Source organism: Carettochelys insculpta, chromosome 2, assembly GCF_033958435.1.
Source record: "Carettochelys insculpta isolate YL-2023 chromosome 2, ASM3395843v1, whole genome shotgun sequence".
NCBI classification, from domain to species: Eukaryota; Metazoa; Chordata; order Testudines; family Carettochelyidae; genus Carettochelys; species Carettochelys insculpta.
The window spans coordinates 248,182,329-248,206,226 of record NC_134138.1 but is presented as its reverse complement, the minus strand read 5'-3'; the positions used below and the strand labels follow the sequence as shown (position 1 = coordinate 248,206,226).

Here is a 23,898-nt window from a genome sequence, read left to right as displayed (position 1 = left end):
GGAGGACTGCATTATTTCGATGTAGCGGAATGCGGATCATCTACACACACCCTACTTCGACGTTGAACGTTGAAGTAGGGTGCTATTCCCATCTTCGGATAGGAATAGCACTTTTGACATCTTGCCGCCTAACGTTGATTTCAATGTTGAAATAGCGCACGGCGTGTGTAGATGCAACGTGTGCTGTTTCGACATTGTGCCAGCTATTTCGAAGTAGCTGGCTAGTGTAGACGCACCCAGGATCTTTACAGTACATTTACATAGCACTGAGCCTTCTGTTGGGGAGAGGTGGGCAAATAGGGTAAGGGCGTAGGGGCCCGGCATTTCAAAGGCTGGGTCTACATTTGCCCCCAACTTCGAAGGGGACATGTTAATTGGGGTGATGGGAGATTACTAATGAAGTGCTGCGGTGAATACGCAGCACTTCATTGGGCTAATTCTCCCCCGCGACAACTTCAAAGTGTCAAACTTTGAAGTGCCAGCATGCATGTAGCCATGTGCACTTTGAAGTGCCCACATTCCTTCGAAGTGCCTTTGCTCCCCAAAATTTTGAAGAGTAAAGGCACTTGGCGCTTGGAATTGCCCACGGCTACACATATGTTGGCACTTCGATGTTTGACACTTGGAAGTTGCCACGGGGGAGAATTAGCCCAATGAAGTGCTGCATATTCACCGCAGCACTTCATTAGTAATCTCCTATTGCCCTCATTGACATGCCCCCTTGTGGGCAAGCTGTGGGCAAGAGAAGACAAGCCCAAAGGGCCAAGAGCTCCTGAATGCTGCTGCTGCAGCATCAACGGCAGCCAGGTGCTCCAGGTCCTTTGAAATGCCATGGAAGCGTCACTACACTGCTCTGCATGGTTTCTAAGGGCTGGTGAGGGGACCAGCACCCTGCTATAGGCAGCACTAAAAGCTGACTGCCATTGTCCCACTCATTCTATCAGAGGCTCCGCTCTTTCCAGGGATGTGGAGCTGGGCCCCTACACACACACCTGGTGCCCAGACCCTCAATGCCTGTCAGCTGTGCTGCATAGCACTTGCATTTCTGGTGACATGTAGAGCAGCATACCCTATATGGTACCCTGGTGTGGGTCTAAATAGCAGAATAATTGTTAGTACATGTGAATGGTGATAGATTGACTATACTCAAAATTACAGCCATTAACCAAAGAACAGATACGGAAAAAGCAATAGGAATGCAAACTTGTTTATCATATTCCATTAGGCTGCATCTACACTAGCAAGCCCTTTCGAAAGGATGCCTTTCGAAACTAAACGTCGAAAGATGGACTTTAGACAATAAGCATCCACACAGGCAAATGGGGAGCGAAGGCCTGACCCGCCTCTTTGAAAGGCCTCACAGCTCTTTCTAAAGAGAGCGTCCACACACCCAGGGCACCCTTTAAAAAGTAGAGAGCCAGGAAACACCATGGGCAGGGTTGCATGGTGGACAAGCCCCTCCACGGCCATCACCAGCCCGCCTTATAGAGGGCCCCCAACCCTGGAGCCTCAGCCTGCACATACTTAGGGCTGGCTAGCCATCCCCTGACAGGCAGAGGGAGGGTGAGTGCAGGAGGCACCCCTATGGACCCGAATCAGCTCCCCCCACCCATCGAGGCCATGGCCAGCAGCATGCGGGCCAGGTGCAACAGGCCAGCTGCAGGGAGGTGGGTTGGGATCAGGGCAGTGAGGGCAGGCTTTTGGGTGAGGGGCAGCGTGGGGAAGAGGTAGGGGGGCTGGAGTAGGGGGGAAAGGCAGAAAGGGGAGGTTGACAGAGAGTGGAGCAGGGGGGGAGATTGGTGGGGGAGAAGAGGATGGGGGAGCAGGGCACGGGGGGAGGTCAGAAGGTAACAGGGGAGGGGGGAGAGGTCAAGGGCGGAGGAGGTGGGAGGGCAGCAGGGTGATAGGGGGATGGTGGATGGTGGGCCAGCAGTGGGAGGGGCAGGTGCGGGAATGGCTCATGAGGGGGCAGTGGCTGGGGCCAGGTGGGCAGTTATGGCCTGGGTCTGGGCGTCCAAGTTGGCTACCACCTGGTCCCAGGACTGCTGCTCAATGGCGAGTCACTCCAGCAGCATGCCTGTGAGGTCCCGCAGGGCCATGGTGTAGGCAGGGTCCCCCACCTCCTCCTCCCTGCCCTGGTGGTGCCAGCAGATGGCCCACTGGTGGCCCCAAGCTGTCCCTGCGTGGGCTCTGGGCCACTCCCCCTTGCCCTTGGAGATCTGGCTCCCTGGGCCATGGATGGGGCCGGTCCAGCTGCCAGCTGCTGGAGCTGTGGAGACAGAAGGGGAGAGAGGAAAGGGACTTTAGTCCCATGTGATGGCCCCCATGTCACTGCCCCTCTCCCCCATCCCAGGTGTCCTGTGAGTACCGCATCCTGGGGTTTCCCACGTGGGTGGCGCGGGTGTGGGCTCCCCTCTGCTTCCCCAGTCCCTCCACGGCCGTATGATCTGTGGTGCTGTCCTGGCTGCATGGTGCTGAGTGCTATGCATTGGCCCCCCCAGGGCCTGGGGAATGTGGCCATCTGAGCTTCACATGCACAAGGGCTGGAAACTGTGTGGGTGGGCTCTGGCAACCCCGGACAGGACCAATCACCCCCTCCCCAGCACCCGGGGTGACTGGCCTACACGCCACCTACCTGTGGGCCCCTCCAGGAACTCGGGCAAGGCACGGGTGCAGGGGGCCTCTTTGGATGGGCTGGACAGGACATCAATTATGAGGGCCCCCTTGCTTGAGCCCTCATTATCACTGATGGTCTCCAGCGTCCTTGGCCTCCATGGGTGCCTGGTGCTGGCCACCAGTCCTGGGTACTCCTTTCTCTCCATCCCTGCCTTGGGCTCCAGCTCCATCTCGGGGTCTGGGGAGTCAAAGACCATGGCTGGGGGTCCCACCTCCTTGAGCCCGAGAAGACGGTCGAGCTCCCTGAAGTAGAGGTAGCTGGTGGGTGCTGCCCCCGACCATCTGGTTGTGTCCCAGGTCTTGCAGTAGCCCTGGCAGAGCTCCTTGACTTTTCATCTGACTTGGTCTGGGGTGTGGGTAGGGTGGCCCCAACCAGCGAGGCTCTTTGAGAGCCACTCAGAGGTCGTGATGTTGCAGTGCTAGACCCCCATCTGGTGCAGGACCTCTTCATCTTCACACAGGGAAAGGAGGTCCCGGAGCTCAGCCTCTTTCCAGGAGGGGGCCCAGCACTTGGAGGCCTGGGTCACCTCCTGGGAGGACTCCCTGGTCTCTTTGAGGGGCCCGTGGGATGGGCAAGGGTCTGGCTGTCTGGCCATGAGGCCGGGGAGCACGGCAGGCTGTCAGAGGTGACGTGGCAGGGAGCAGGCTGTGCAGCAGTGTGGGCTCCGTGATGCTTGCACACTCTCAGCTTCCTGCATGGGAGTTTGTGGGAGCCTGCATCTTTAAACATATCCAGATGCTGGGGCCATAGAGCTCTGCTTCTGCTGTGAGTGGCACCGTCGCCCATCAGCTGATCGACACCACGGAGGACTCCTTTTGAAAGAGTCGTCTGTGGCACGTCTACACTTGCTCTCTTTCTAAAGAGTCTTTCAAAAGGGACTGCTCTTCCCACTGTGGGAGCAGAGGACCAACTTTGATGGAATGGACCCGTTCTTTCTAAGTTAATTTCAAAAGATCTTGTTTTGTGTGTAAACACAACAAGAAGTCCCGTGGCACCTTATAGACTAACAGATATTTTGGAGCATGAGCTTTCATGGGCAAAGACTAGCTTCATCGGATGTTTGTGTGTAGACGCTCCACCAGGAATTTTGAAAGATGGCCTTCTTTCAACATTACTTTTGAATGTACTTGCTAGTGTAAACATGGCATAAATGATTTCAACCATGAAATGGAGAAACTGTTACTAGGAGTTTACAGATCAATCTCTATTAGTTCAAATCCAAACTTCTGCTGAGCAAAGCTAGGAAAGGATGAAACTTGTCATGCAGGGTTTTCTCATATTGAGCCATAACTCAATAAGCTAAAAAACATGGTGGACGGTTATTTACTAAACACTATAAATGTGCTTTATGGTGTTCAAAATGTAAAGGAAGTACATTCCCTACCTCAGGATGCCAGTTTCTGGTTAGAATTTAAATGGCAAGATAAACCAAAGTGGTTTAGGAAGTGACACTGGTTATTCAGTAAGTGGCATTCTTCCCAAACAATCAGAACTAAAACCAGTGTTCCAGAATGGCATTAAGAGGTCACTGTGCTGCTGGAACACCCATCTTTCAAATGAAATGTAAAAATGAGGTCCTGAACCTTTGTGGAGATTAAGGCTATAAGTACATTGCAAACTCCTTGAGGCAGCATGTAATATGTGTGTGGCTACATAACACAGTGAAAAGCAGTTTGCACCCACACCGTGGTATGTAACTACACATCTCAATGAAAGGGCTCTGGAAGGGGGAAAGTAGTGGGAACTAGCCAGACCCTTTTCCCACTGCCTCCACCTTGCCAGAAATTTTCTGTATTGCTAGTCTTTGACTGTGGCCTGGAAAGCTCCCTGTGGCTGATAAAGGCTCTAGCTGTAGACAAATGGTAGAGTTTTCCCCAGCGCTACAATATCTGTGTCTCTATGTCAGAAAATGACTCCCGCAACAAGAGCTGTGTCTACACGTGCACGCTACTTCGAAGTAGCGGCGACAACTTCGAAATAGCGCCCGTCACGGCTACACGTGTTGGGCACTATTTCGAAGTTAACATCGACATTAGGCGGCGAGACGTCGAAGTTGCTAACCCCATGAGGGGATGGGAATAGTGCCCTACTTCGACATTCAACGTCGAAGTAGGGAACATGTAGTTGTTGCGCGTCCCGCAACATCGAAATTGCGGGGTCCTCCATGGCGGCCATCAGCTGAGGGGTTGAGAGACGCTCTCTCCATCCCCTGAGCTTGATGGTGGCTGCGTGGAGCAGCCCCTTAAAGCTCCCCGCCCCCTCCCTTCCTGTGCAGGAAGCTGAGAGAACGTGCAGGTGGCAGCCCAGACACGCGGCCAGCAGGCACGTCTCTGAGCAGCCACAGACACCGCCCCCAGCTGCGATGGCCGCACGCCAGCCCCCCAAGCGCCCCCAGGGGACCCCCCCAAGGGGAGCCAGGGCTCCCAGCCCAGCAGCCAGGTGGGGAAGCAGCAGTGGGGCCCCTCCTGGACGGAGGCCGACCTGCGGGACCTGCTGGGGCTCTGGAGCGAGGAGGAGGTGCTCCAGGTAATGGGGAGCAAGAGGCGGAACGCAGATGTGTTCGTTCGGCTGGCCAAGGGCCTGGCCGCCCGGGGTCACCCTGCCCGCACTCCAGATCATGTCCGGAGTAAAGTGAAGGAGCTGCGGCAGGGTTACGCCCGGGCCCGGGATGCGGCCGGCCGATCTGGGGCCGCCCCCGTCACTTGCCCTTTTTACAGGGAGCTCAGGGACATCCTGGGCCCCCGGCACACCTCCTTCCCTCCAGCCACTCTTGATACTTCGGCCGAGGAGCCCCAGCAGGCCCTGGAGGTGGAGTCCGCTCTGGAGGCAATCCCCGCACCCCGGGGCCCCCCCAGGAGCCCACCCCTGGGGCACCGGAGGAGGAGGAGGAGGAGGAGGAGGAGAGGGAGTCCTCCTCAAGTGACGCCGGCCTCCAGATCATACTCCCATCCAGGAGCTCCAGCCGGGCATCCGCCCCCCGGGTGTCCCCCGACTGTGGGAGTGGACCATCAGGTATGTACCCCCCCGGTGCACACCCCCGGGATTGAGGGGTGGGGGTAATAGTTATGACCAGGGCCCTCCACATGCCCAGATGACCATGGCCCCAAGGACAGCAGTGGCATGTCCCTCAGAAGAGTGCATCAGCCCCTGCATCCCCCAGCACGACAGTGCCATGCCCCATCCCCGGGGCTGCGGGGAGTGGAACCTCTAGGGTCACCCGGGGAGAGGGGGTGGGACACCCAGCAGCAGCAACAGCAGCAGCATGTGATGGAGTGGGGGGACTGCAAATGCGAGACTCAGGCTACATATGAGAAACAAGCTGAATAGCTCCCAGTGGCTAAGGATGATCCTGGGGCTACAACTGGCAGGTTACACCTCTGCCCTGAGCAAAGAGGAGGGAGGAGCCAAGCTGGGTTTGAATCGGGAGCAGCAGTTAGAGGCTAGGGGAAGGGAGAGGTAGAAGGCAGCCAGCCTGAGGAGGGGGAAAGCTACATCCCAGAGGGGCACCCCTTGGGGTCTTCTCCCCAGGAAGGGTTGGAAGGACTGTCTCTGACTGCTGTACTGTCGCTTCTGTGAGAAACTGGGCATCTGTTGCCTCATAAACCTCCTGTTGTACCTGCTGAGTGAGAGTCACTCCTGCTAGCGGACGGGGGGCAGTGCAGGGGGATCCCTGAACCCCATCACAGCAGCATCTCCCGGGGACGGGGATGGGGACCCTGCAGCAGAGGAGTGGGGGGACAAGGGCCACGGCTTAGGGCCCACACTAACGGCTGTCTCCACTCTTCTTCCCCACCTCCTGTGTTCCGCAGCTGCACCATCGGAAGGACTGGAGAGCGCCGGCGAGGCGTCCGTGGTCCCGGACAGCCCTCCGGGGCCGTCACTCCAGGCCAGCCCCTCGGCGGAGGACCAACCAGCCCCACGGCGGGGAAGATGGCAGACCCAGCACCAGCAGCCGACGGCGACGGACCCCCAGCTGCTGGCCCTCCACCATCGGCAGCTGGAGGTTGCCGATCAGCAGCTGCGGGTGGAGGAACGCTGCCTCCAGCTGCAGGAGCGGGCACTGGCCTGGCGCCAGGAGGCATGGGGGGCCTACATGCGGACCCTCAACCGTATCACGGACTCCCTGGCCCCCATGCCGCGCTGGCCGCCGCAGCGCCCACCCTGCCTGCTCCACCTGCTGCTCCACCCACTGCTCCAGCCGCTGCGCCGTCCACCGTCACACTGCCACCTGCCACCGAGGGCCCTTCCGCCGAGGGGGACCTGGGGCCAGCTGACACTCGCCGGCCGTATCTCCCGGTCCACCCGGCCCCCAGCCAGCCCTGGCCAGGGCTGAGGCCGAGGCGGGGATCCCGGCCCCCCACTCCCAGCACTGGACTTTAGGGGCGTGGGGCCCAGGACGTGGCACCCCCCCTCCCCCTTTGTATATATTCCCCCCAGTTTTTAAGTTACTTTGCTGTAAATAGTTTGTATATTTGACCCCTATTACCATGGTGATCCTTACCCCCCCATGTAAATAGTTCTCCCCTTCCTTGTCTTCCCCTTTCATGTTATCCCTATTTTTATAATGTATATATATTATAAGTTAGATTTTCCCTGTACATAGTTAGTCAGTCTTGTTAATAATAATAATAAGAGTTCTAAAGATATTTGAGTTGACGAACAACAGTCTGCTTTTATTTTTACAAGAAAAGTTGGGGGGGGCTCTTGGGTGCTCTGTGGTGTGGGCGTAAGGGCAGGGAGTGTTGTGGAGGATGGGGGGTGCAGTGGGGGGCCTGCCAGCATTCACCCCACGGCCTCATCGAACTGGGCCTGCAGAGCATCCCGGACCCGGGTCCCTTCGGGGTCCACCTGGCGACTGGGGGCAGCGGGTGGCTGCAGATTGGCCCTGCCGGCCTCCACAGCCCAACCCTGAAAGAAGGCCTCCCCCTTGCTCTCCGCGAGGCTGTGTAGGGCGCTGCATGCGCCCACAATCTGGGGGATGTTGGTGGGGCCCGCATCAAGGCGGGTGAAGAGACACCTCCAGCGCCCTTTGAGGCGCCCAAATGTGTGCTCCACCACCTGGCGCGCGTGGTTCAGGCGCTGGTTGAAGCGCTCCTGGCTGGCAGACAGATGGCCTGTGTACGGGTGCATGAGCCAGGGCCGGAGGGGGTATGCCGCATCTGCGATGACGCAGAGGCACATGGTGGTGTCCCCCACATGGATCTCCCACTGGGGGATGTAGGTCCCCGCCTCCAGCTGGTGGCACAGGCCCGAGTTCCGGAATACCCGGGCGTCATGGGTGCTGCCAGGCCAGCCCACATAAATGTCCAGGAAACGGCCCGGCTGTCCACCAAGGCCTAGAGGACCACTGAGTGGTAGCCCTTCGTGTTTAGGTCGCGTCCTCCACTGTGCTCCGGGGCGCGGATGGGGATGTGAGTCCCATCCAGAGCCCCGAAGCAACTGGGGAAGCCCAGGGTGGCAAAGCCCGAGATGGCGGCATCCGGGTCCCGAAGCCTCATGAGCCTGTGGAGGAGCAGGGCGTTGATGGCACAGACGACCTTCAGGGGAAGCACATGGGAGAGCACCAATGAGGGGTGAGCAGGGTGTGTGTGGCCCTCCCCTTCCAGGGCACCCCTCCCCTCCTCTCCCCTGCCAGGGCCCCCCTTCCCCACCCCGCCAGGGCTGCCTCTCCCTCCCCCTGTGGGTCCTCTTACCTCCATGAGGACAGCCCCGATGGTGGCCTTGCCGACGCCAAACTGCTGCCCCACGGATCGGTAGCTGTCTGGAGTGGCCAGCTTCCAGACAGCGACGCCGACCCGTTTCTCGACGCTGAGGGCACGCCGCATGAAGGTGTCCTGGTGCCTCAGTGCGGGGGTGAGCCACTGGCATAGCTCCAGAAATGTCTGCCGGCTTATCCGAAAGTTCTGGAGCCAGTGGTCATCATCCCACTCTCCGAGCACAAGCCGCTCCCACCAGTCGGTGCTTGTGGGGTAGCTCCACAGCTGGAGGTGTGTGCGGCGGGTGGGGGGGCGGGGGCGGCGGGGTGCTGCAGGGTTGAGGGCTGCGTCCTCCTCCCCTGCAGGCAGCTCCTCCTCTGTGGCAAGGAGATGCTCAGCTGCCTCCTGCATGGCATGGAGCAGGGCGAGCACTGCTTCTGCAGGGGCGGCTGTGTGGACCTCTGGCTGCTGCTGCTGCTGCTGCTGCTGGGAGTCCATGACTGCGTCGCTCGAGGTGTGCGTGCCTATGGCTCTGCAGACTGCGTGCTGTGCAGGCTGCATGTGTCTCAGAGGGGCCCTTTAAGGGAGCGGCTAGCTGTTGCCCCGGAAGCGCTCGTCTGCCCTGTGACCCTGTCTGCAGCTGTTCCTGGCACCCTTATTTCGATGTGTGCTACTTTGGCGTGTAGACGTTCCCTCGCAGCGCCTATTTCGATGTGGTGCCGCGCAACGTCGAAGTTGAACATCGACGTTGCCAGCCCTGGAGGACGTGTAGACGTTATTCATCGAAATAGCCTATTTCGATGTTGCTACATCGAAATAAGCTATTTCGATGTTGGCTTCACGTGTAGACGTAGCCATAGTGCCACTTCCCCACTGGCATGATCTGTTCTGTCTTTCCAATATATTTTGTATCCCAGTATGACTCTCTGTCTCATTGATTACCCTCATTCCACCAAGTTACTGTGGTGCCTATTATACCAATATCCTCATTCAATATGAAGCACTCTAGTTCATCTTCCTTGTTAGACTTCTAGCATTTGTATAGATGCACTTTGTAATAACAAAAAAGATCCCTATTGCAGTCTAAAGACTAACAGATTTATCTGGGCATCAGCTTTCATGGACAAAACCCTGCTTCATCAAACACATGAAGAACTGGCCAAGTGAAAACACTTTTTCAGAGAGTGGATATTTTATTGCCAATTAAAGATTAAAACCTCAGGCTCTGACGCTGCAAACTCTTTACTCATGAAAATAACCCTTACACAAGCATTCAGTTGAAAGCAGAACATAGTTTGCAGGACTGGACCATTAAAACTGGTTTGAAGTTGGATTCTGCAGTACTGCTGGTGTTGCATATTACCAATAGGACAGAATTCACCTTTAGAGTAACTTCAAGAATTTCCAGATTGAGCCAATAACTTTGTTTTTATCTACATTTCAATTGTCTGGAATACTGAAAAAAGGACAAGAGATACTTTAATCAGGCCACAACTTTATTATATAGATGTCTGGGACTACCCAGAAGACAAATGTACAGTGCAGACAAATATATATTTCTTTAAATCATTACCCCCAGCTCCTCCAGCCCACCCTTAATTTTCGTCCAGGTCCCACCCACCCTCTCTCCCACCAGCCAGGTTATGGCTTGGATCTTACCATACACCTCCCTTGTAGGAGGGTGAAGGTAGGCTATTAGAATGGGGAGAGAGGTTGGCTCCCTGCTGTGCCAGTCAGAGGAGTCCCCAAACCTCCTCCCACACCCTTCTGTTAATTTATCCAACCCTCCTTTGAAGTACTTAACCTAGGCCATTTATTTGGTCCCTGTCTGTGTTTCCTAGGGAGTACCTGCACTGGACATCTGCCCAACCTTACCAATAGTTGTGAAATATGGCCATCTCCTTTTCTTCTTATCCAAAAATGCCCTCCCTGACACTCACTGTGTAGAAGGCAAAATACTCCTCACTCCACCAAAGCCAATTTGGAGATGCAGGAAAAATTCTTTCCCAGCCTCCCTCTAGGAAGAGCAACTAACATGATGTCTACAGCAGGTCCAAACCCACCCTCCTATTCACCCCCACAAGGAGAGTGAGGGTAGTAGCTGGCTGCATGGAACAAAGAGGCTTTGCTGGCTTCATGGAACAAAGAGACTTCCCCTGCCCAAGGCTTGTTCCTTAATGCTTTTTGGTCCTCACATTCCTGAGGGGCAGAGTCAGTACTGCAAATCTTCCTACTCTCCACCTGTTTGCATCAGTCTTTGACCTCTCCCCAGCCATAAAGCAGAGTCAACCTTCTTTGGCAAGCTCAGACAACCCCTGCCCCACACTCTAATTTTAGTGCAATCATTTGTATGTAAGGCAAATGTTTTCATCCTATGCATTTTTAAATTAATATGGATGCTGCATTCTTGTACGGCAATTTAAATACACACAATGTAATGCATTCAAAGTTCTGCATATATCATATACAATTGTTAAAGTAATGTACCTTGGAATTTCTTCTTATAACTTATTTTAATGTGTATTATTCATGTGGCAATATGATTGACAAACCATTTCTCCATTTTTATAGGATTATACTTTTTTCGGAGAACCAACTTATGAAAAACATTATCACCATATGGAAAGAGTTGATGCTGAGGATTTAGGCCAATCCCAAAAGTTTTACGATTATTCAGAAAAGAATGCATTTGAAAAGACGAAGAGCCCTCTTGTAAAAAGCAAACCCATTGACAAGAAATTAGAACCATCTCTGAAGTGGAAGAACGTCGGGCTTGCTAGTTCCCGAGAGTATGTAGTTATTTGAAAAACTGAATTTTACAATAGACTTTGCTAATTTAATCTAATGATTTAGAAATACATTGTATGCGATTTTTTTCTTGTTGAAAATAAATTAAACAAATACAAAATAAAATTCAGGACCCCGCTGCTATAAAACATTTTAATCTTTGTAATTTTAAACTTTGTAATCCAGTTTCTTATAGTCCTCTTCTGCTATCCTGCCTGACAAAAGCCTTGAATGTCATCATAATACAGTTCTATCAGGAAGGAGGCAGCAATATCTTGCAGTCATCTGCAGTACTGTAGTTAAGCCTTAGTTCAAACATTTTCATAAATTAAAGGTTCTTTCTAGGGCAGGAAAGAATAAACAACCCATTCAAAGCAACACTTTTTGAGGGAAGAAGAGGACTGCAATAAACTGGACTGCCAGTAAGTAATTTTCCCTTGTCATACAACCCACTTCTGCAAACCTACATGGCAGTAACTTTGTCTAACAGTGGACATAGCACACATTAGAAATCCCTGAAGAGAGTTTACTTACAATAGAGAGGGGTTTTCATTTCTGAAATCAGGATCTGCCACGCACATCAAATCCAAGTGATAATAGAGGATGGATGTCTGAGAGCAGGCATAGAACTTGGTGGCCACCTTTCAGAAGGAGGAAGTAGATGCCTCATCCCTTGAAACCCAGGAGCTGGCATGCAGAAAATGGAACTTAATTGCAGCAACTGTCAGATTTTGATATCTGCTTCCTGGTTGGTTGAGTGTAATGCTGATAATCAAGGCTTTTGCTAATATGGATGGGACAAGAACAACATACAACAGTTATAACAGCTGTTTAGTTTTAATTATTTATTCTGATACTGCATATTATGAGCCTGATTGTGTAAGGGTGTCTAGCAATCTTTCAGATACCATTGCAGGATAGAGGCCTCTATTATTGTATATACATTTGCTGTATTATATTTTGTGCACATACTGAAGTCTTACAAATGTGAGACTTTGCTATAGGCCTCTGGTACTAGGGAGTTTTTAAAGTGCTAGCTGAGGAGCTCACTGCATCATTAATGTTGCTTTTCAGTAAATTTTGGAATGCTGGGAAAGTTACAAGGACTATAACAAACCTGATGTTGTACCAATATTTGAAAATATTTATGAGTCTGTCAATTTGATATGGATCCTGAGAAAGAAAATGGAGCAGCTGCTATAAGGTTCAAGGATATCATTAATATCAATCTACATGGGTTTATGGAAAATGGAACCTGTCAAATTAATATAATATCCTCTTTTGATGAGATTGCAAGTTTGGTTGATAAAGCTAATAGTGTTGTTGTAATTTTTTGTATGCCATTTGACTTGATAATGTATGATATTTTGATTAAAAGCCTAGAAAAATATAAAATTAACAGGGTATGCATTAACTGCATTAAAAGCTTACTGATGGGTCTTAAAATGTAACTGCAATTGAAGAATCAACATTGAGCATATGTGTTTCTAGCAGGGTCCCACAGGGATCTGCTATTGCCCCTATGCTATTTCACACTTCTATTAAAGACCTGGGAGAAAACATAAAACCATGACTGATAAAATGTGCTGATCACACGAAAATCGAAAGAACAGCAAATAATGAAGAGAACAAGTCACTTGCATAGTATGATCAAGATTACTTGGTAAATTGGGTACAAAAACAAAAACATGCCTTTAATATGGCTAAACGTAAATGTATACATCTCTGAATAAACAACATTGCACATAGCCCATACTGATGAGGGGGAAAAGTCTGTCCTAGGAGGGAGGCACTGATTAAAAATGATTTTGGGGTCATGATCGGTAATCAGCCAGACGTGAGCTCCCTGTTAACACTTCAGTCAAGAGGGCTGTGGCTGAAGCTGCCAAGGTGTCAGTACTCAGTACTGGCAAGTACTGGCACAAAAACAAACAAACAAAAAAACCCCCCAAAACCCCGCTGCTTTCTTTCTATTTCATCCCAATGAAAATGTACAGTGGAAAAATATATTCCCAGTGTCACATTGTGCAGCAGAATTAATCAGTTTAAACAGTGTAACTTCTTAATGATGATCATTATGAAGATTATTATGTACATATTGAAAAACAGATGCAATATTTATCGAACTTAAAATAAAATGTTAACAAAAATAAATATTTTCAGTGACAAAGCTTCAAGCAAAGTTATCAAAGAAGAAAAGGAAAGCAGACCTATTGTTCCAGAAAGCAAGAAAAAAGGCAATGTCCTTTCCCCTGGACATATTAAGAAACAATCAGTTCCAAAACGGTATACCATCTTCATTTTTCTCCCTTTCATACTTTTATTATCTTTTAGCACATATAGTCATTTTAATCTTGTTCAACATCTGGCAAATATATTTTTTTCTAATGAAATTTAAAATGTGAAAAATCTTGTCCAATCTGTTACATTTGTCTGTTTATTTTAGTCAATAACTACTTAAAGTAAACAATGACATTTTCTTGTTGCTAGTAAAATATCAGAGAAATCTGATGAAATTAGTGAAAGTTCCTCTGAGAGCGAAGAAGATGAAGAACAGCCTGAACGTTATCAGGAAGGAAACACAGATTTGCCTTCCGAATACTGGCAAATTCAGAAACTAGTAAAATATATAAAGGTAAGAAAAAAGAATATTAGCAGGTTTTTATTATAAAAATACTGAAAAGACATGTATTGAAAATTAGCTAATCAGCTAGTATATTGAGATTCTGAAACTCTTGACATGCCTATCTCGTTCCCTTTTCTCAGACTTTTTATTTGCTCTTTGTGGAATTTACATTCTCTGAGTTAGCCCACTTGTCTGTTTATTTAATGTTTTTAAAAACATAAATGATTTCTTCTTTAGGAATTGTTTATTTTGAATTTTGAAATACAGTATTTTAAGATATTTCTTTATGTAGCTAACTTTTAACAGCTTTTATTAAGTTAGAACCTTTTGCCTAAAGTTTTTCATCAACTGTCATTAATGCATTACGGAAGTAACCCCAAGGGTTGTCTTGTACCTTGTCAAACGTTTGTTAGCTGAAAAGAAAATGTCTGATAAATAGGAGTCTCCCAAAGTATAATAATAATAATAATAATAACAATAATAATATTTTACTGAATGTTTTTAAACATATAGTGGTATGTACATATTTATTATTCTGTAGATATATTACATAATACAAATTACACTATTCATTGGCCCTTTTAAACCAATTACAGTAAACTCTTTCATATCCGGCATTCTATCATTCAGAACTCTCAAATAACTGGCATTTTAACAATAAGTTAGTTTTAGTTCTTTTTTGAGTGGTCCCTGTGGGTGCTCAACCTCAGATGTTGGGCTTGCCCTGGCATTGCAGTTTGGAGATTTTCAAGACGAAGTTAGCCAGACCACACACATACAGGAGCGCGCTGGGCTCTTTGCGTGCTTTTAGTCATGTGCGCGATCCAGTCTGAGCCAGTTCATCTCAACTGCCCACAGCTACAGATGGACTTCACTCATGCTCCAACGCACGCCTGAAAGAAATGAGAATTCACAAGTTAATAGTTTGACTTTTATCTTCTGAACGTTTTTCAAACTCTTTATTGTATATAGTTATTTAAAAAAAAAGGAGAGGGGGAAAGAAAGGACAATTTACCTAATATGTTTAAGAGTTACTTAGAAGTTTTCTTTGTCTGTTGTTAACTACTGTTTACAATCATTAAGTACTGTTAAATACTGTTTACCATTCTACTTAAAAAAATGTCTGTGACAGGTTTTAAAAAGTATAAGTCATGCTGCAAAGCTATGCTTGCCTCTGATGGCCATAACAAATGCATCCACTGCCTGGGGGAGGCTCATGTACCTCAAAAATGTCCCCACTGCCCTAAACTCACAGCAGGGGCTCAGAAGGATAGATAGATGAGGTGGAAGATCGTCCTCTTTGGTAAGGCTGTTGAGCCTACTACCTCTGAGCCTTCACCCTGTGAGGGTTCAACAGCGCCTCAGAAGTGCAAAGTGGCCTACTTGGCTTCCCCAAGTCACAAGAAAAAGAGATCATCTCCCATTTGGTCCTTGCCAGTACTACCTATGAGCAGGACGAGTGAGGCTGAAAGCCATTATCCCTGTGCATCTAAAGGGGACAAATGGCTCAAAGAGCAGAAGTCAGTGGCTCCAACCCAGGCGCACAGACATGCCTCAGAACTGAGAAGGTCACGTGTCGAAGTGGCTGGCACCGAAAACTACGACACTGAGACAGTCATCCCAAGCACCAAGAACATCATCAGCATCAGAGGATTCGGAACATAGATCTACAGTACCTTGAGTGTCGGTGCTCACGGAACCCGCAGTGGAACTATCAGAACTGTGACCGGGCTACGGTGTCGTGTTTTAGTTTGAGCCTTCCTGGGTTATTGGAAAGAGTGACTGTCAGAGGCTGAAGGGTACAGTGCCAATTGACTCGGTGCCGAGCAGGCTGGTAATGTACTCAGTGCCATCAGCCTCGGTGCTGAATCTCATGGTGCCATTCGTCTCGATGTTCTGTTTGTCGGTGCCCTTCATACAATACTCTATAACCCCATCTCCAAAGAGACACCAATTTTCCTCTTCAAGAGAACGTCCTGAGACAGTGCTTACCACTCCCCCAGAACCCACAGAGGAATAATTGGAAGAAATTGTGGAGGAACAGGCAGAAGCCTATCAGATGGATGTCTCTTCATCACCCTCGAATGAGGCAGTCATCCCTGGTGACATATCCTCTCACGATGACCTAAGGCAATTTCAGGAGCTCTTCAAAAGGGTCACCCAGACACAAGACATCCTGGTTGCAGAGGTCCATGAAAACCAACATAAGCTGCTAAAGAACCTGAGGACCCCAACATCATCTAAGATAGCCATTCCACTGGATGATGCCATCACAGAGGCTGCAGATATCATCTGGCAGGCTTCCGCCTCGTGCTCCAGCGACCAATAAGAGAGCAGATAAAAAGTACTTCATCCCATCGAAGGGCATGGAATTCTTGTTTAACCACCCTCAGCCAAACTCTCTAGTGGTGGAGTCATCGCAGCAGAGGTCAAAGACACCACAATAGAAATCCACAGTGTCTGACAAGGAAGCAAAAAGACTTGATTTATTTGGATGGAAGTTATATTCCTCTTCCACCTTATTACTGTGCATGGCTAATTATGCCACATGCCTTTCTAATCACAACTTTGACAATTATACAAAATAGACATCTCTGATGGAATATCTTCTGGATGATAAGAAGCCTATTCTGAAGGCAATAGTCCAAGAAGGATATCCTGCCTCACGTACGGGAGTCCAAATTGCATTGGTCATGGCAGACACAGCTTCACAATCCACCACTACTGCCATGGTAATGAGATGAGTCTCCTGGCATTCCCAAAGAGCTGCAAACAAAGGTTGAAGATCTTCCCTTTGATGAGGCAAAGCTGTTCGCCGAGTCTGCTGATACAGTTCTACACTCCAGGAAAGACTCAAGAACAGCTTTAAAACAGTGGGTGTATATGCCCCTCCTTATCAGAGAAAGAGGTACTACCCATATCAACAGCATTACAATTACCCCTTTCAGCGACCACAATATCAGCAACATGGATACGATCCGGGACAACAACAACAGAGACCGCCAAGACGGCATAACCAACAGGGTCGTAACCCTGAGCCACAAACAATGAGACAGCAGGTTTGACTCCTGTGTCGGGGACTGCACCACCATACACGTTGTCCAACACAAATGGCCATCTTACCACCTGTTTCATCACCGCCTCAGACCATTCTACCAACAGTGGGCGACCATCACTGCAGACAAGAGCCTCATACTTACCTGGGCATCAGCAATGTCATGGCAGACCTGTTGAGCAGGCAATTTGCACCAAACCAGGAGTGGGAGATCTGTTGTGATGTCCTTCACTGCATCTTCCAAAGTCGGGGCTCCCCTCAAATAGACCTCTTTGCAACCTGCAACAACAGAAAATGCCCTTGTTTCTGCTCCAGGAATGGTCTTGGTTACGGTTCACTCAGTGAGGCTTTTCTCATACCGTGGAAATGACCCTTTATGCTTTTCCCCCAACAGTACTTACTCACAAGGTCCTGGAAAAGGTGTGACTGGAGAAAGCCAATCTGATCCTCATAGCCCCTGCATTGGCCCATCAGCATTGGTTCCAAGTTCTACAACAAATGTCATTTTGCCCTCCACACCCCCTCCTTCTTGTCCCGGACCTCCTCACACAGTATCAAGGGGCCCTGACTCATCGTCAACCACAAACATTACGCCTTATGGCATGGCTAATTCTTGTTTCAATGCCTCAGAGAGCCTATGCTCCGAGCAGGTCGAAGAAGTACTGATATGTAGTAGACGAACTTCCACATGAAAAACTTATGTCTACAAAAGGAAGTGGTTTACCTCTTGGTGTTCCTCCAAGCAACTGCACCCTTTGGAGGCACCCATACCTACAATTCTAGACTACCTACTTGACCTTAAACAAGGAGGGCTTACCCTACCATCCTTAAAGGGCCATCTTGCACCTATATTGGCTTTTAGACATACCGTAGAAGGGTCAACAGTTTTCATGCATCCTAGTATGACCCGTTTTCTGAAGGGCCTCGCAAACTTGTACCCTCCTCATAAGCCAATTTCACCTCAGTGGAACCTGGACCTGGTGCTAGACGCTGCCTAGACCATCTTTCAACTACTAGCTACTAGTTCACTTCGTTTACTTACCTTAAAGATGGGGTTTCTTTTAGCTGTCTCCTCAGCCCATAGAGTCAGTGAGTTGGCTGCAATGATGGAAATTCTGCCTTATACAACTTTCTCTAAGGATACGGTGATACTTCATCTACATCCTGCTTTCGTCCCCAAGGCCTCCTTGTAATGTCATATTAATGAGCTGCTAATATTACCATTCTTCTATTCTAAGCCACATGCTTCCAATAGTGAGATAAGACTCCATTGACTGGACGTATGAAGGGCTCTAGCCTTTTATGTGGACAGAATGAAACCCTTCTCTAAAATGGTCAGATTATTCATATCCCTCACACAGAGACTGAAGGGCGAAGGGTTATCATCACAGAGGATCTCAAATATTATCACATGTTGTGTCAAGATGTGCTACTCATTGTGGAAAGTCATGTTATCAGCTCCACCCAAAGTGCATTCTACCAGAACAAATGGCAGTTTCAACAACCTTTTCTGAGGAATTTCCTTGAAGGACATTTGCCAAGCAGCAGCATGGTCATCCTATGACACATTTGCTAAACACTACACGATACATCGCCAGCAGGATGAGGACACGCGCCTTCTGGCAGCAGTGCTTTCCGTGTCGAACAGCACATAACTCCGGTACCCTCCTCCATGTCTTGGGGTCACTGCTGTGTAGTTACCTGATGTGGAGCACTGATGGGGACCAGTTGGAGAAGAAAGAAAAGTTACTCACTTGGATAGTAACGATGGTTCTTTGAGCTGTGTCCCTGTGGGTGCTCCACTATCCACCCATTCCTCCCCACTTCAGAGTTTCTGCTTTTATGTTTTTCAGATGCTCCCATGGCAGCTTCGAGGAACTGGCTCAGGCCAGATTGCGCACCCAGTGCGCTCCTGCACACGTGTGGTCCAGCTAACAATGGCTTGAAAATCTCTGAACTGCGGTCCTGGGTCAAGCCTGACACCTGATGTGGTGCACCCATGGGGACACATCTCAAAGAACTATCATTACTACCCAAGTGAGTAACTTCTCTTTACGTTTTCCATAAGTACAGTATAGTGAAAATAAATAAAAAAAAATACAGCAAATTCAGCATAAGTTTACAGTGTACAAAACTACTCTGGTTGGTAAATAAAGTACTCTGCATACATTTTTGTTTGTTTCTTAATATGTAATCTTGTTTTTCTTTAGTGTTATGCATTGCTAGGTATACCTCTCTGTTATCCAGAATATATGAGTATCTGGCAACCTCCTGGTCTTGGGGTTGCTGGATATGGAAGTTTACTGTATGTTTCCCTCAGGGAGAATTCAAAGTTTATTGTGGAATTTAAATAATATAATTTACTAATAATTGAAATACGATTTTTTAAAAATATAGCCATAAAGTATAGGACATGGTTCACACTAGGTAATCGCAGGACAGAATTCCTACTGGTACTGTCAGTTGTTTGGTTACACTGGTATTAGCAACAATGATTCCACTAATGTAGCTTCAGCAGTTTCCAGTGTTTTAACTGCTGGACACACTGGGATTAACTAATTTTCTCTGTCACTGAGCTAGTTTCTAATTTATCTTTCACTAACACCTTTTAATTTGTGTATGTAGAATCTACTGTAGATACCATAGCGATGGATGCATAAAAAATTCCGTGGGTGAATACAAGCATTGCCATGGTTCTCTACATCATCCCCACCTGTAGACTGGACCTTTATATTGAATGCTGTTTGGAGCTTCTAAAAGACCATCTGGAAATTTAATCTTGTAGAGAATGTGACATCTTGCTTGCTGAGTGATGCTACTGGTATTGAGCATATAATGTTTGTTGTTGGCACTGTGCACTTATTTCTATTTGCTTTTATGTGCAGTTCAAGATGTTGATGTTAATGTTTGGCTTAATAGACCACCTAGCTCTTTGTCTTCACTGATGAATGCTGCTATGAGTTTTGCATTTGAACTTTGAAGTAGCTGGGGCTGGGTCCTTGGCTTTGGACCTACTCTGCCCTTCTGTCCCTACTTCTTCCTTGATCCAGGAATTGGCCAGGGCTATGTTGTTCATAGTCCCGGTGGCTGGAATGCCTGCTGAACCTGTGGGTCTGTTAGCACCATCCATCCAGCTTTCTCTTCCACAGTCAATGGAAGTGGGACTGGTGACAGGCATGGCACAGGAGGCCTTCTCAGCACCGGAAGCTTCTTGGTCACCCTTGATGTCAGTGCTGCCAATGTTACCATGGCAGTACTCATCTTTCACCACTTTAGCAGCTCTGACGACTTCCACGTTGATGCTGTTTCCAGCAGTCAGCATCAGCACCAGTTAAAATTTTTGGGGCTATGGATGGGTCACACTAGTCATTCACAACCTCAGGGCTGGCTCACTTTTTATCCCCAGAGTGCTGGGTCTCCATGGCATCCAGAATGGGATCTTCCTCCTCTTTCTCTCCATTGCTAAATCCGCACTATTGGCCATTCATAGAGTGCTATAGGAAAAAGGATTGGTGCTTGTCTCATGGTTGGGATGCTTCCCCTGCCCTGACTCAGCTCCTATTGTCCATTCCAGTGGACTCCATGAAATCTGTAGGATGCTCCTGGGTCATGAAGGTTCAAATCCATCTTACTCGAAGGTGAGATCAATAGGCAAGTCTGTGATGAAGACCACCCATCTGCCATAGGCCCATGCACAGTGAACTTTGCCTCATTGACTTGCCAGAGTTATCCCATCCAGGTCTGTCAGTCCTGGTGCAGGATCTGACTCAGGCACAGTTAATCACATCATCTTAGTCCCTGGATCAATCTGCAGTGCCTGAGTTACCCTCTTTTTTGGTACTGAAGGATTTCAAAGTGCAGCAGGAATTTTTGTGACACATGGGAGCTTCCTTGGTTATTCAGCTGGAGTTTCTGCAAGAGACTATCCATAAGTACTGGAAATACTGAAGTCATCTGCCCTCGAGAGAGTTGACATGCTTCTTAAAGATGCACTTTTTGAGTATTCTGAGATTTTTCTGAAGTATTATAGTTTTCATATTGCCTACTGCAAAGAACATGGAGAAATGTTACTCCGTTTTGATGTAGGGATCTGAGGGATTTTATTCCCCTTTGACCCCAAATTACTTTATTGTAACCACAATGAATAAAAGAGCTCTTCAGGGTAGATTTAAGTCTTCTTCCAAGGATAAAAACTCTAAACTGATGGACCTCATGGGTAAGTTTGCATTGCTAGCTAGCATGCACTGCTGTCCAAATACAATGTTCTGAACTGAACGGCTATGTCTAACTGTACAGAAGATGAACTATTCAGTGCCTCAAGGGAGGAATTTCAGGCATTTTATTAAAGTTAGCTTGGTTGCTAAGACATCACTGGAGTCCAGGAGTCCACTTTGGATATGTCTTTGATACATCAGCCAGAGTAATGGCATTGGAGGTGACAATGACAAGAGCTTCCTAGCTGCAGAATTTGAGTTTTGCTCCTGATGTGCAGCTGGCCTTGGAGTATTTGTCTTCTGATAATCAAGTTCTTTTTTTGGGTTTGATGGATGAAATGCTGGGCTCCTTCAAGAGGTCTAGTGGTACCATGTAGTTCTTGGGGCATTATTATCACAGTTCAGAGATGCCACTACAGTGGTCAGCAGCAGAAATAATCGAAGCACATATTTGGTCAGTCTTTCTCTTTCCCAGGACAGCAGGACTACCCCAGAAGGAGGCATGGATCCAATAGGAGGAAGCTGTTGTGTCTGGGATTTGGCCACTTGACATGTCTTCCCCAGAAAGCCCTACCTGTAGCGCCTATTTTGACTACTTGGTCTGAAGCAATGTTCCAGTTGTCACTTCCTTCTCCTCATCTTCTATGTCTGGGGACAGGCTGGTCCAGTTTCACAATGCTTGGGATAAATCACCTTTGACAGCTGGGTCCTACACATTGTTTGATCAGGCAATGACATTCATTTTCTTTATATCCCTCCTGCTCGCCCTCGGTCCACATCACTTTTCAAGGACCCCTTTCATGACGTATCACCCCTTGATCAGGATCACTCTATGTTGGCTTTGGGAGCAGGGGCAAAGGTTCTACAGGCAAATTTCAGCCAGGGCTTCCATTCCTGGTACTCTCTGGTGCCCAAATACAATGGAGGTAAATCTAGTCTCAATCTTCGTAGCCTCAACAAAGATATCAGGTCCATGAGGTTCTGAACAGCCACTCTATTGAGTATCCTTGTACTGTCTCAGAATGACTGGTTTGCTGCTTTAAGAAATTACTTTCATGTGGCAATGTTACCAAGCCACAGGAAATTCCTTTGATTCATCTTAGTGGAGTGCCATTTTCAGGATTTGGTGCTTCCCTTTGGCTCCTCTTCTGTCCCTGGTGTTTTCACCAAACGCAGGTTGTGGTGTTGGTATACATAGGAAAGAAAGGAATCCAGTATTCCCACATCTGCATGACTGATTCCTGAGGGACAGGTCTAGAGAGGAAGTCCTTTCTTACAGCAACACTACATTGGTCTTGCTCGACTGGAGAATGTTTGTCAGTGTATTCCCTTCATTAGGCCCTGACCAATCATGTCTGTTGTCACCAACATCTCTCTGATGGGCAGGGAAGAACATCTGGGCTTGCTGAAAGTTCAAAATCTGTGGCTGGAGCAAGATTCCTTCATGTTAATGTCCTGGGGCTGTGAGCTGTTTACAGTAGAGGGGCAGTACACTTTTCTGAACCTTAGCAGGGGCTCAATGGGTCAGATATTACTGACAATATCACTGCAATCTGTTACGTGAACAAGCAAAGGGAAGCACACTGTTGGATGCTCTGTCAAGAGGGGAGCAGGTTGAAGCAGTTTTTCCTCAAGAAGAGTATCGCTCCAATATCCAACCAATAGCCCAGAAACCAGAATCATCTCATGCACTGTCTCAGCATAAATTTTCCCTGAGTCATGAGTGGACCCTGATAACAAGTATCCTTTGTTTCATCATCTCAGTTTCAGGCATTCAGCTGACTGACCTGTTTTGCATGAGTTGGGCCAAACCAAGTTCACAGCCATGAAAAATACATTACAGACCGTGTACCAAAGGGGTAGGCAGTCTGTGTCTGCAAAAACGAGAAGTCCTGTGGCACCTTATAGACTAACAGATTTTTTTGGAGCATAAGCTGTTGTGGGCAAAGACCCACTTTGTCCAATGCATGTCACATGAAATCTGTTTTTGTGTGCTTTTATTGTATACTATACAGACTTAATGGGGGGCCCAGAGTTTCTTAAATTGTGGATCCTGTCCCAAAAAGTAGTTGCAGTGGGGTTACAAGCTTATTTTAGGTGGGAGTTACAGAATGGCTACCAGTGTTCCCTCTAGTTTTTTCCGTCCATGGGCAGAATAAATTAGCTATGTGCATCTAGGCATGTGTAGGTGTGCACCACTAATAGAAACACATGCTGCTGGCCATTGGCACTGTGAGTGCTCTGCTAATCAGCTGGGCAACACCTGAATCTCTCCTAAGTGGCTGTCTACGCGCTCATCTTACAGGGAATGCTGGTTGCTATTGTCACTTCTGCGCTGTCTTCAGAGTTGGGTGGCTAGAGAAAAGCGGCCACTGACCATACCATACCCTACCCTACCATACCATGCCGTTCTTATTTCTCCGCAGCTGCTTTCAGCAGCTCTGTCTTCAGACCTTGTCTCCTGGCCATCCGCCACCACTCTCCAGCTACCTAATTTTGAAGTTAGTGCCACAACCACCACCAGGAGCTGCAGCAGCACAGAAGTAAAGGTAGCAGAATTGCAATCCCTGTACAATAACCTTCTGACTTCCCCAGAGCTCCTTTTTGGGTCAGAACTTCAAACTATTACACCCCTGAAATTTTAGATTTAAATAGTTGAAATAGCAAAATGTGTGTTTTTAATAATCCTATGGCCATGAAATTGGCCAAAATAGACTATGAATTTGGTAGGGCCCTCTCTATGAGGGACAAAAGGAAATATTATATGTTATGTTCTCAAAGTGGAATCCCTGTCCAATGCTTTGCATGTCAGCTGGCAGTCTATTCTCCTGTAATGCTTTTAT

The 23,898-nt window shown here is 48.3% G+C and overlaps 1 protein-coding gene across 1 annotated transcript in view; it reads left to right on the top strand.

The window, feature by feature from the left end:
* ODAD2 (outer dynein arm docking complex subunit 2) overlaps positions 1 to 23,898 on the top strand; it is a 189,473-nt gene that overhangs the window by 15,666 nt on the left and 149,909 nt on the right. Inside the window, exons 8-10 of the mRNA XM_074986287.1 lie at positions 10,945 to 11,162; positions 13,324 to 13,446; positions 13,651 to 13,795. Of these exons, the coding sequence (XP_074842388.1) occupies positions 10,945 to 11,162; positions 13,324 to 13,446; positions 13,651 to 13,795 (486 nt within the window). The remainder of the gene's footprint in view (positions 1 to 10,944; positions 11,163 to 13,323; positions 13,447 to 13,650; positions 13,796 to 23,898) is intronic.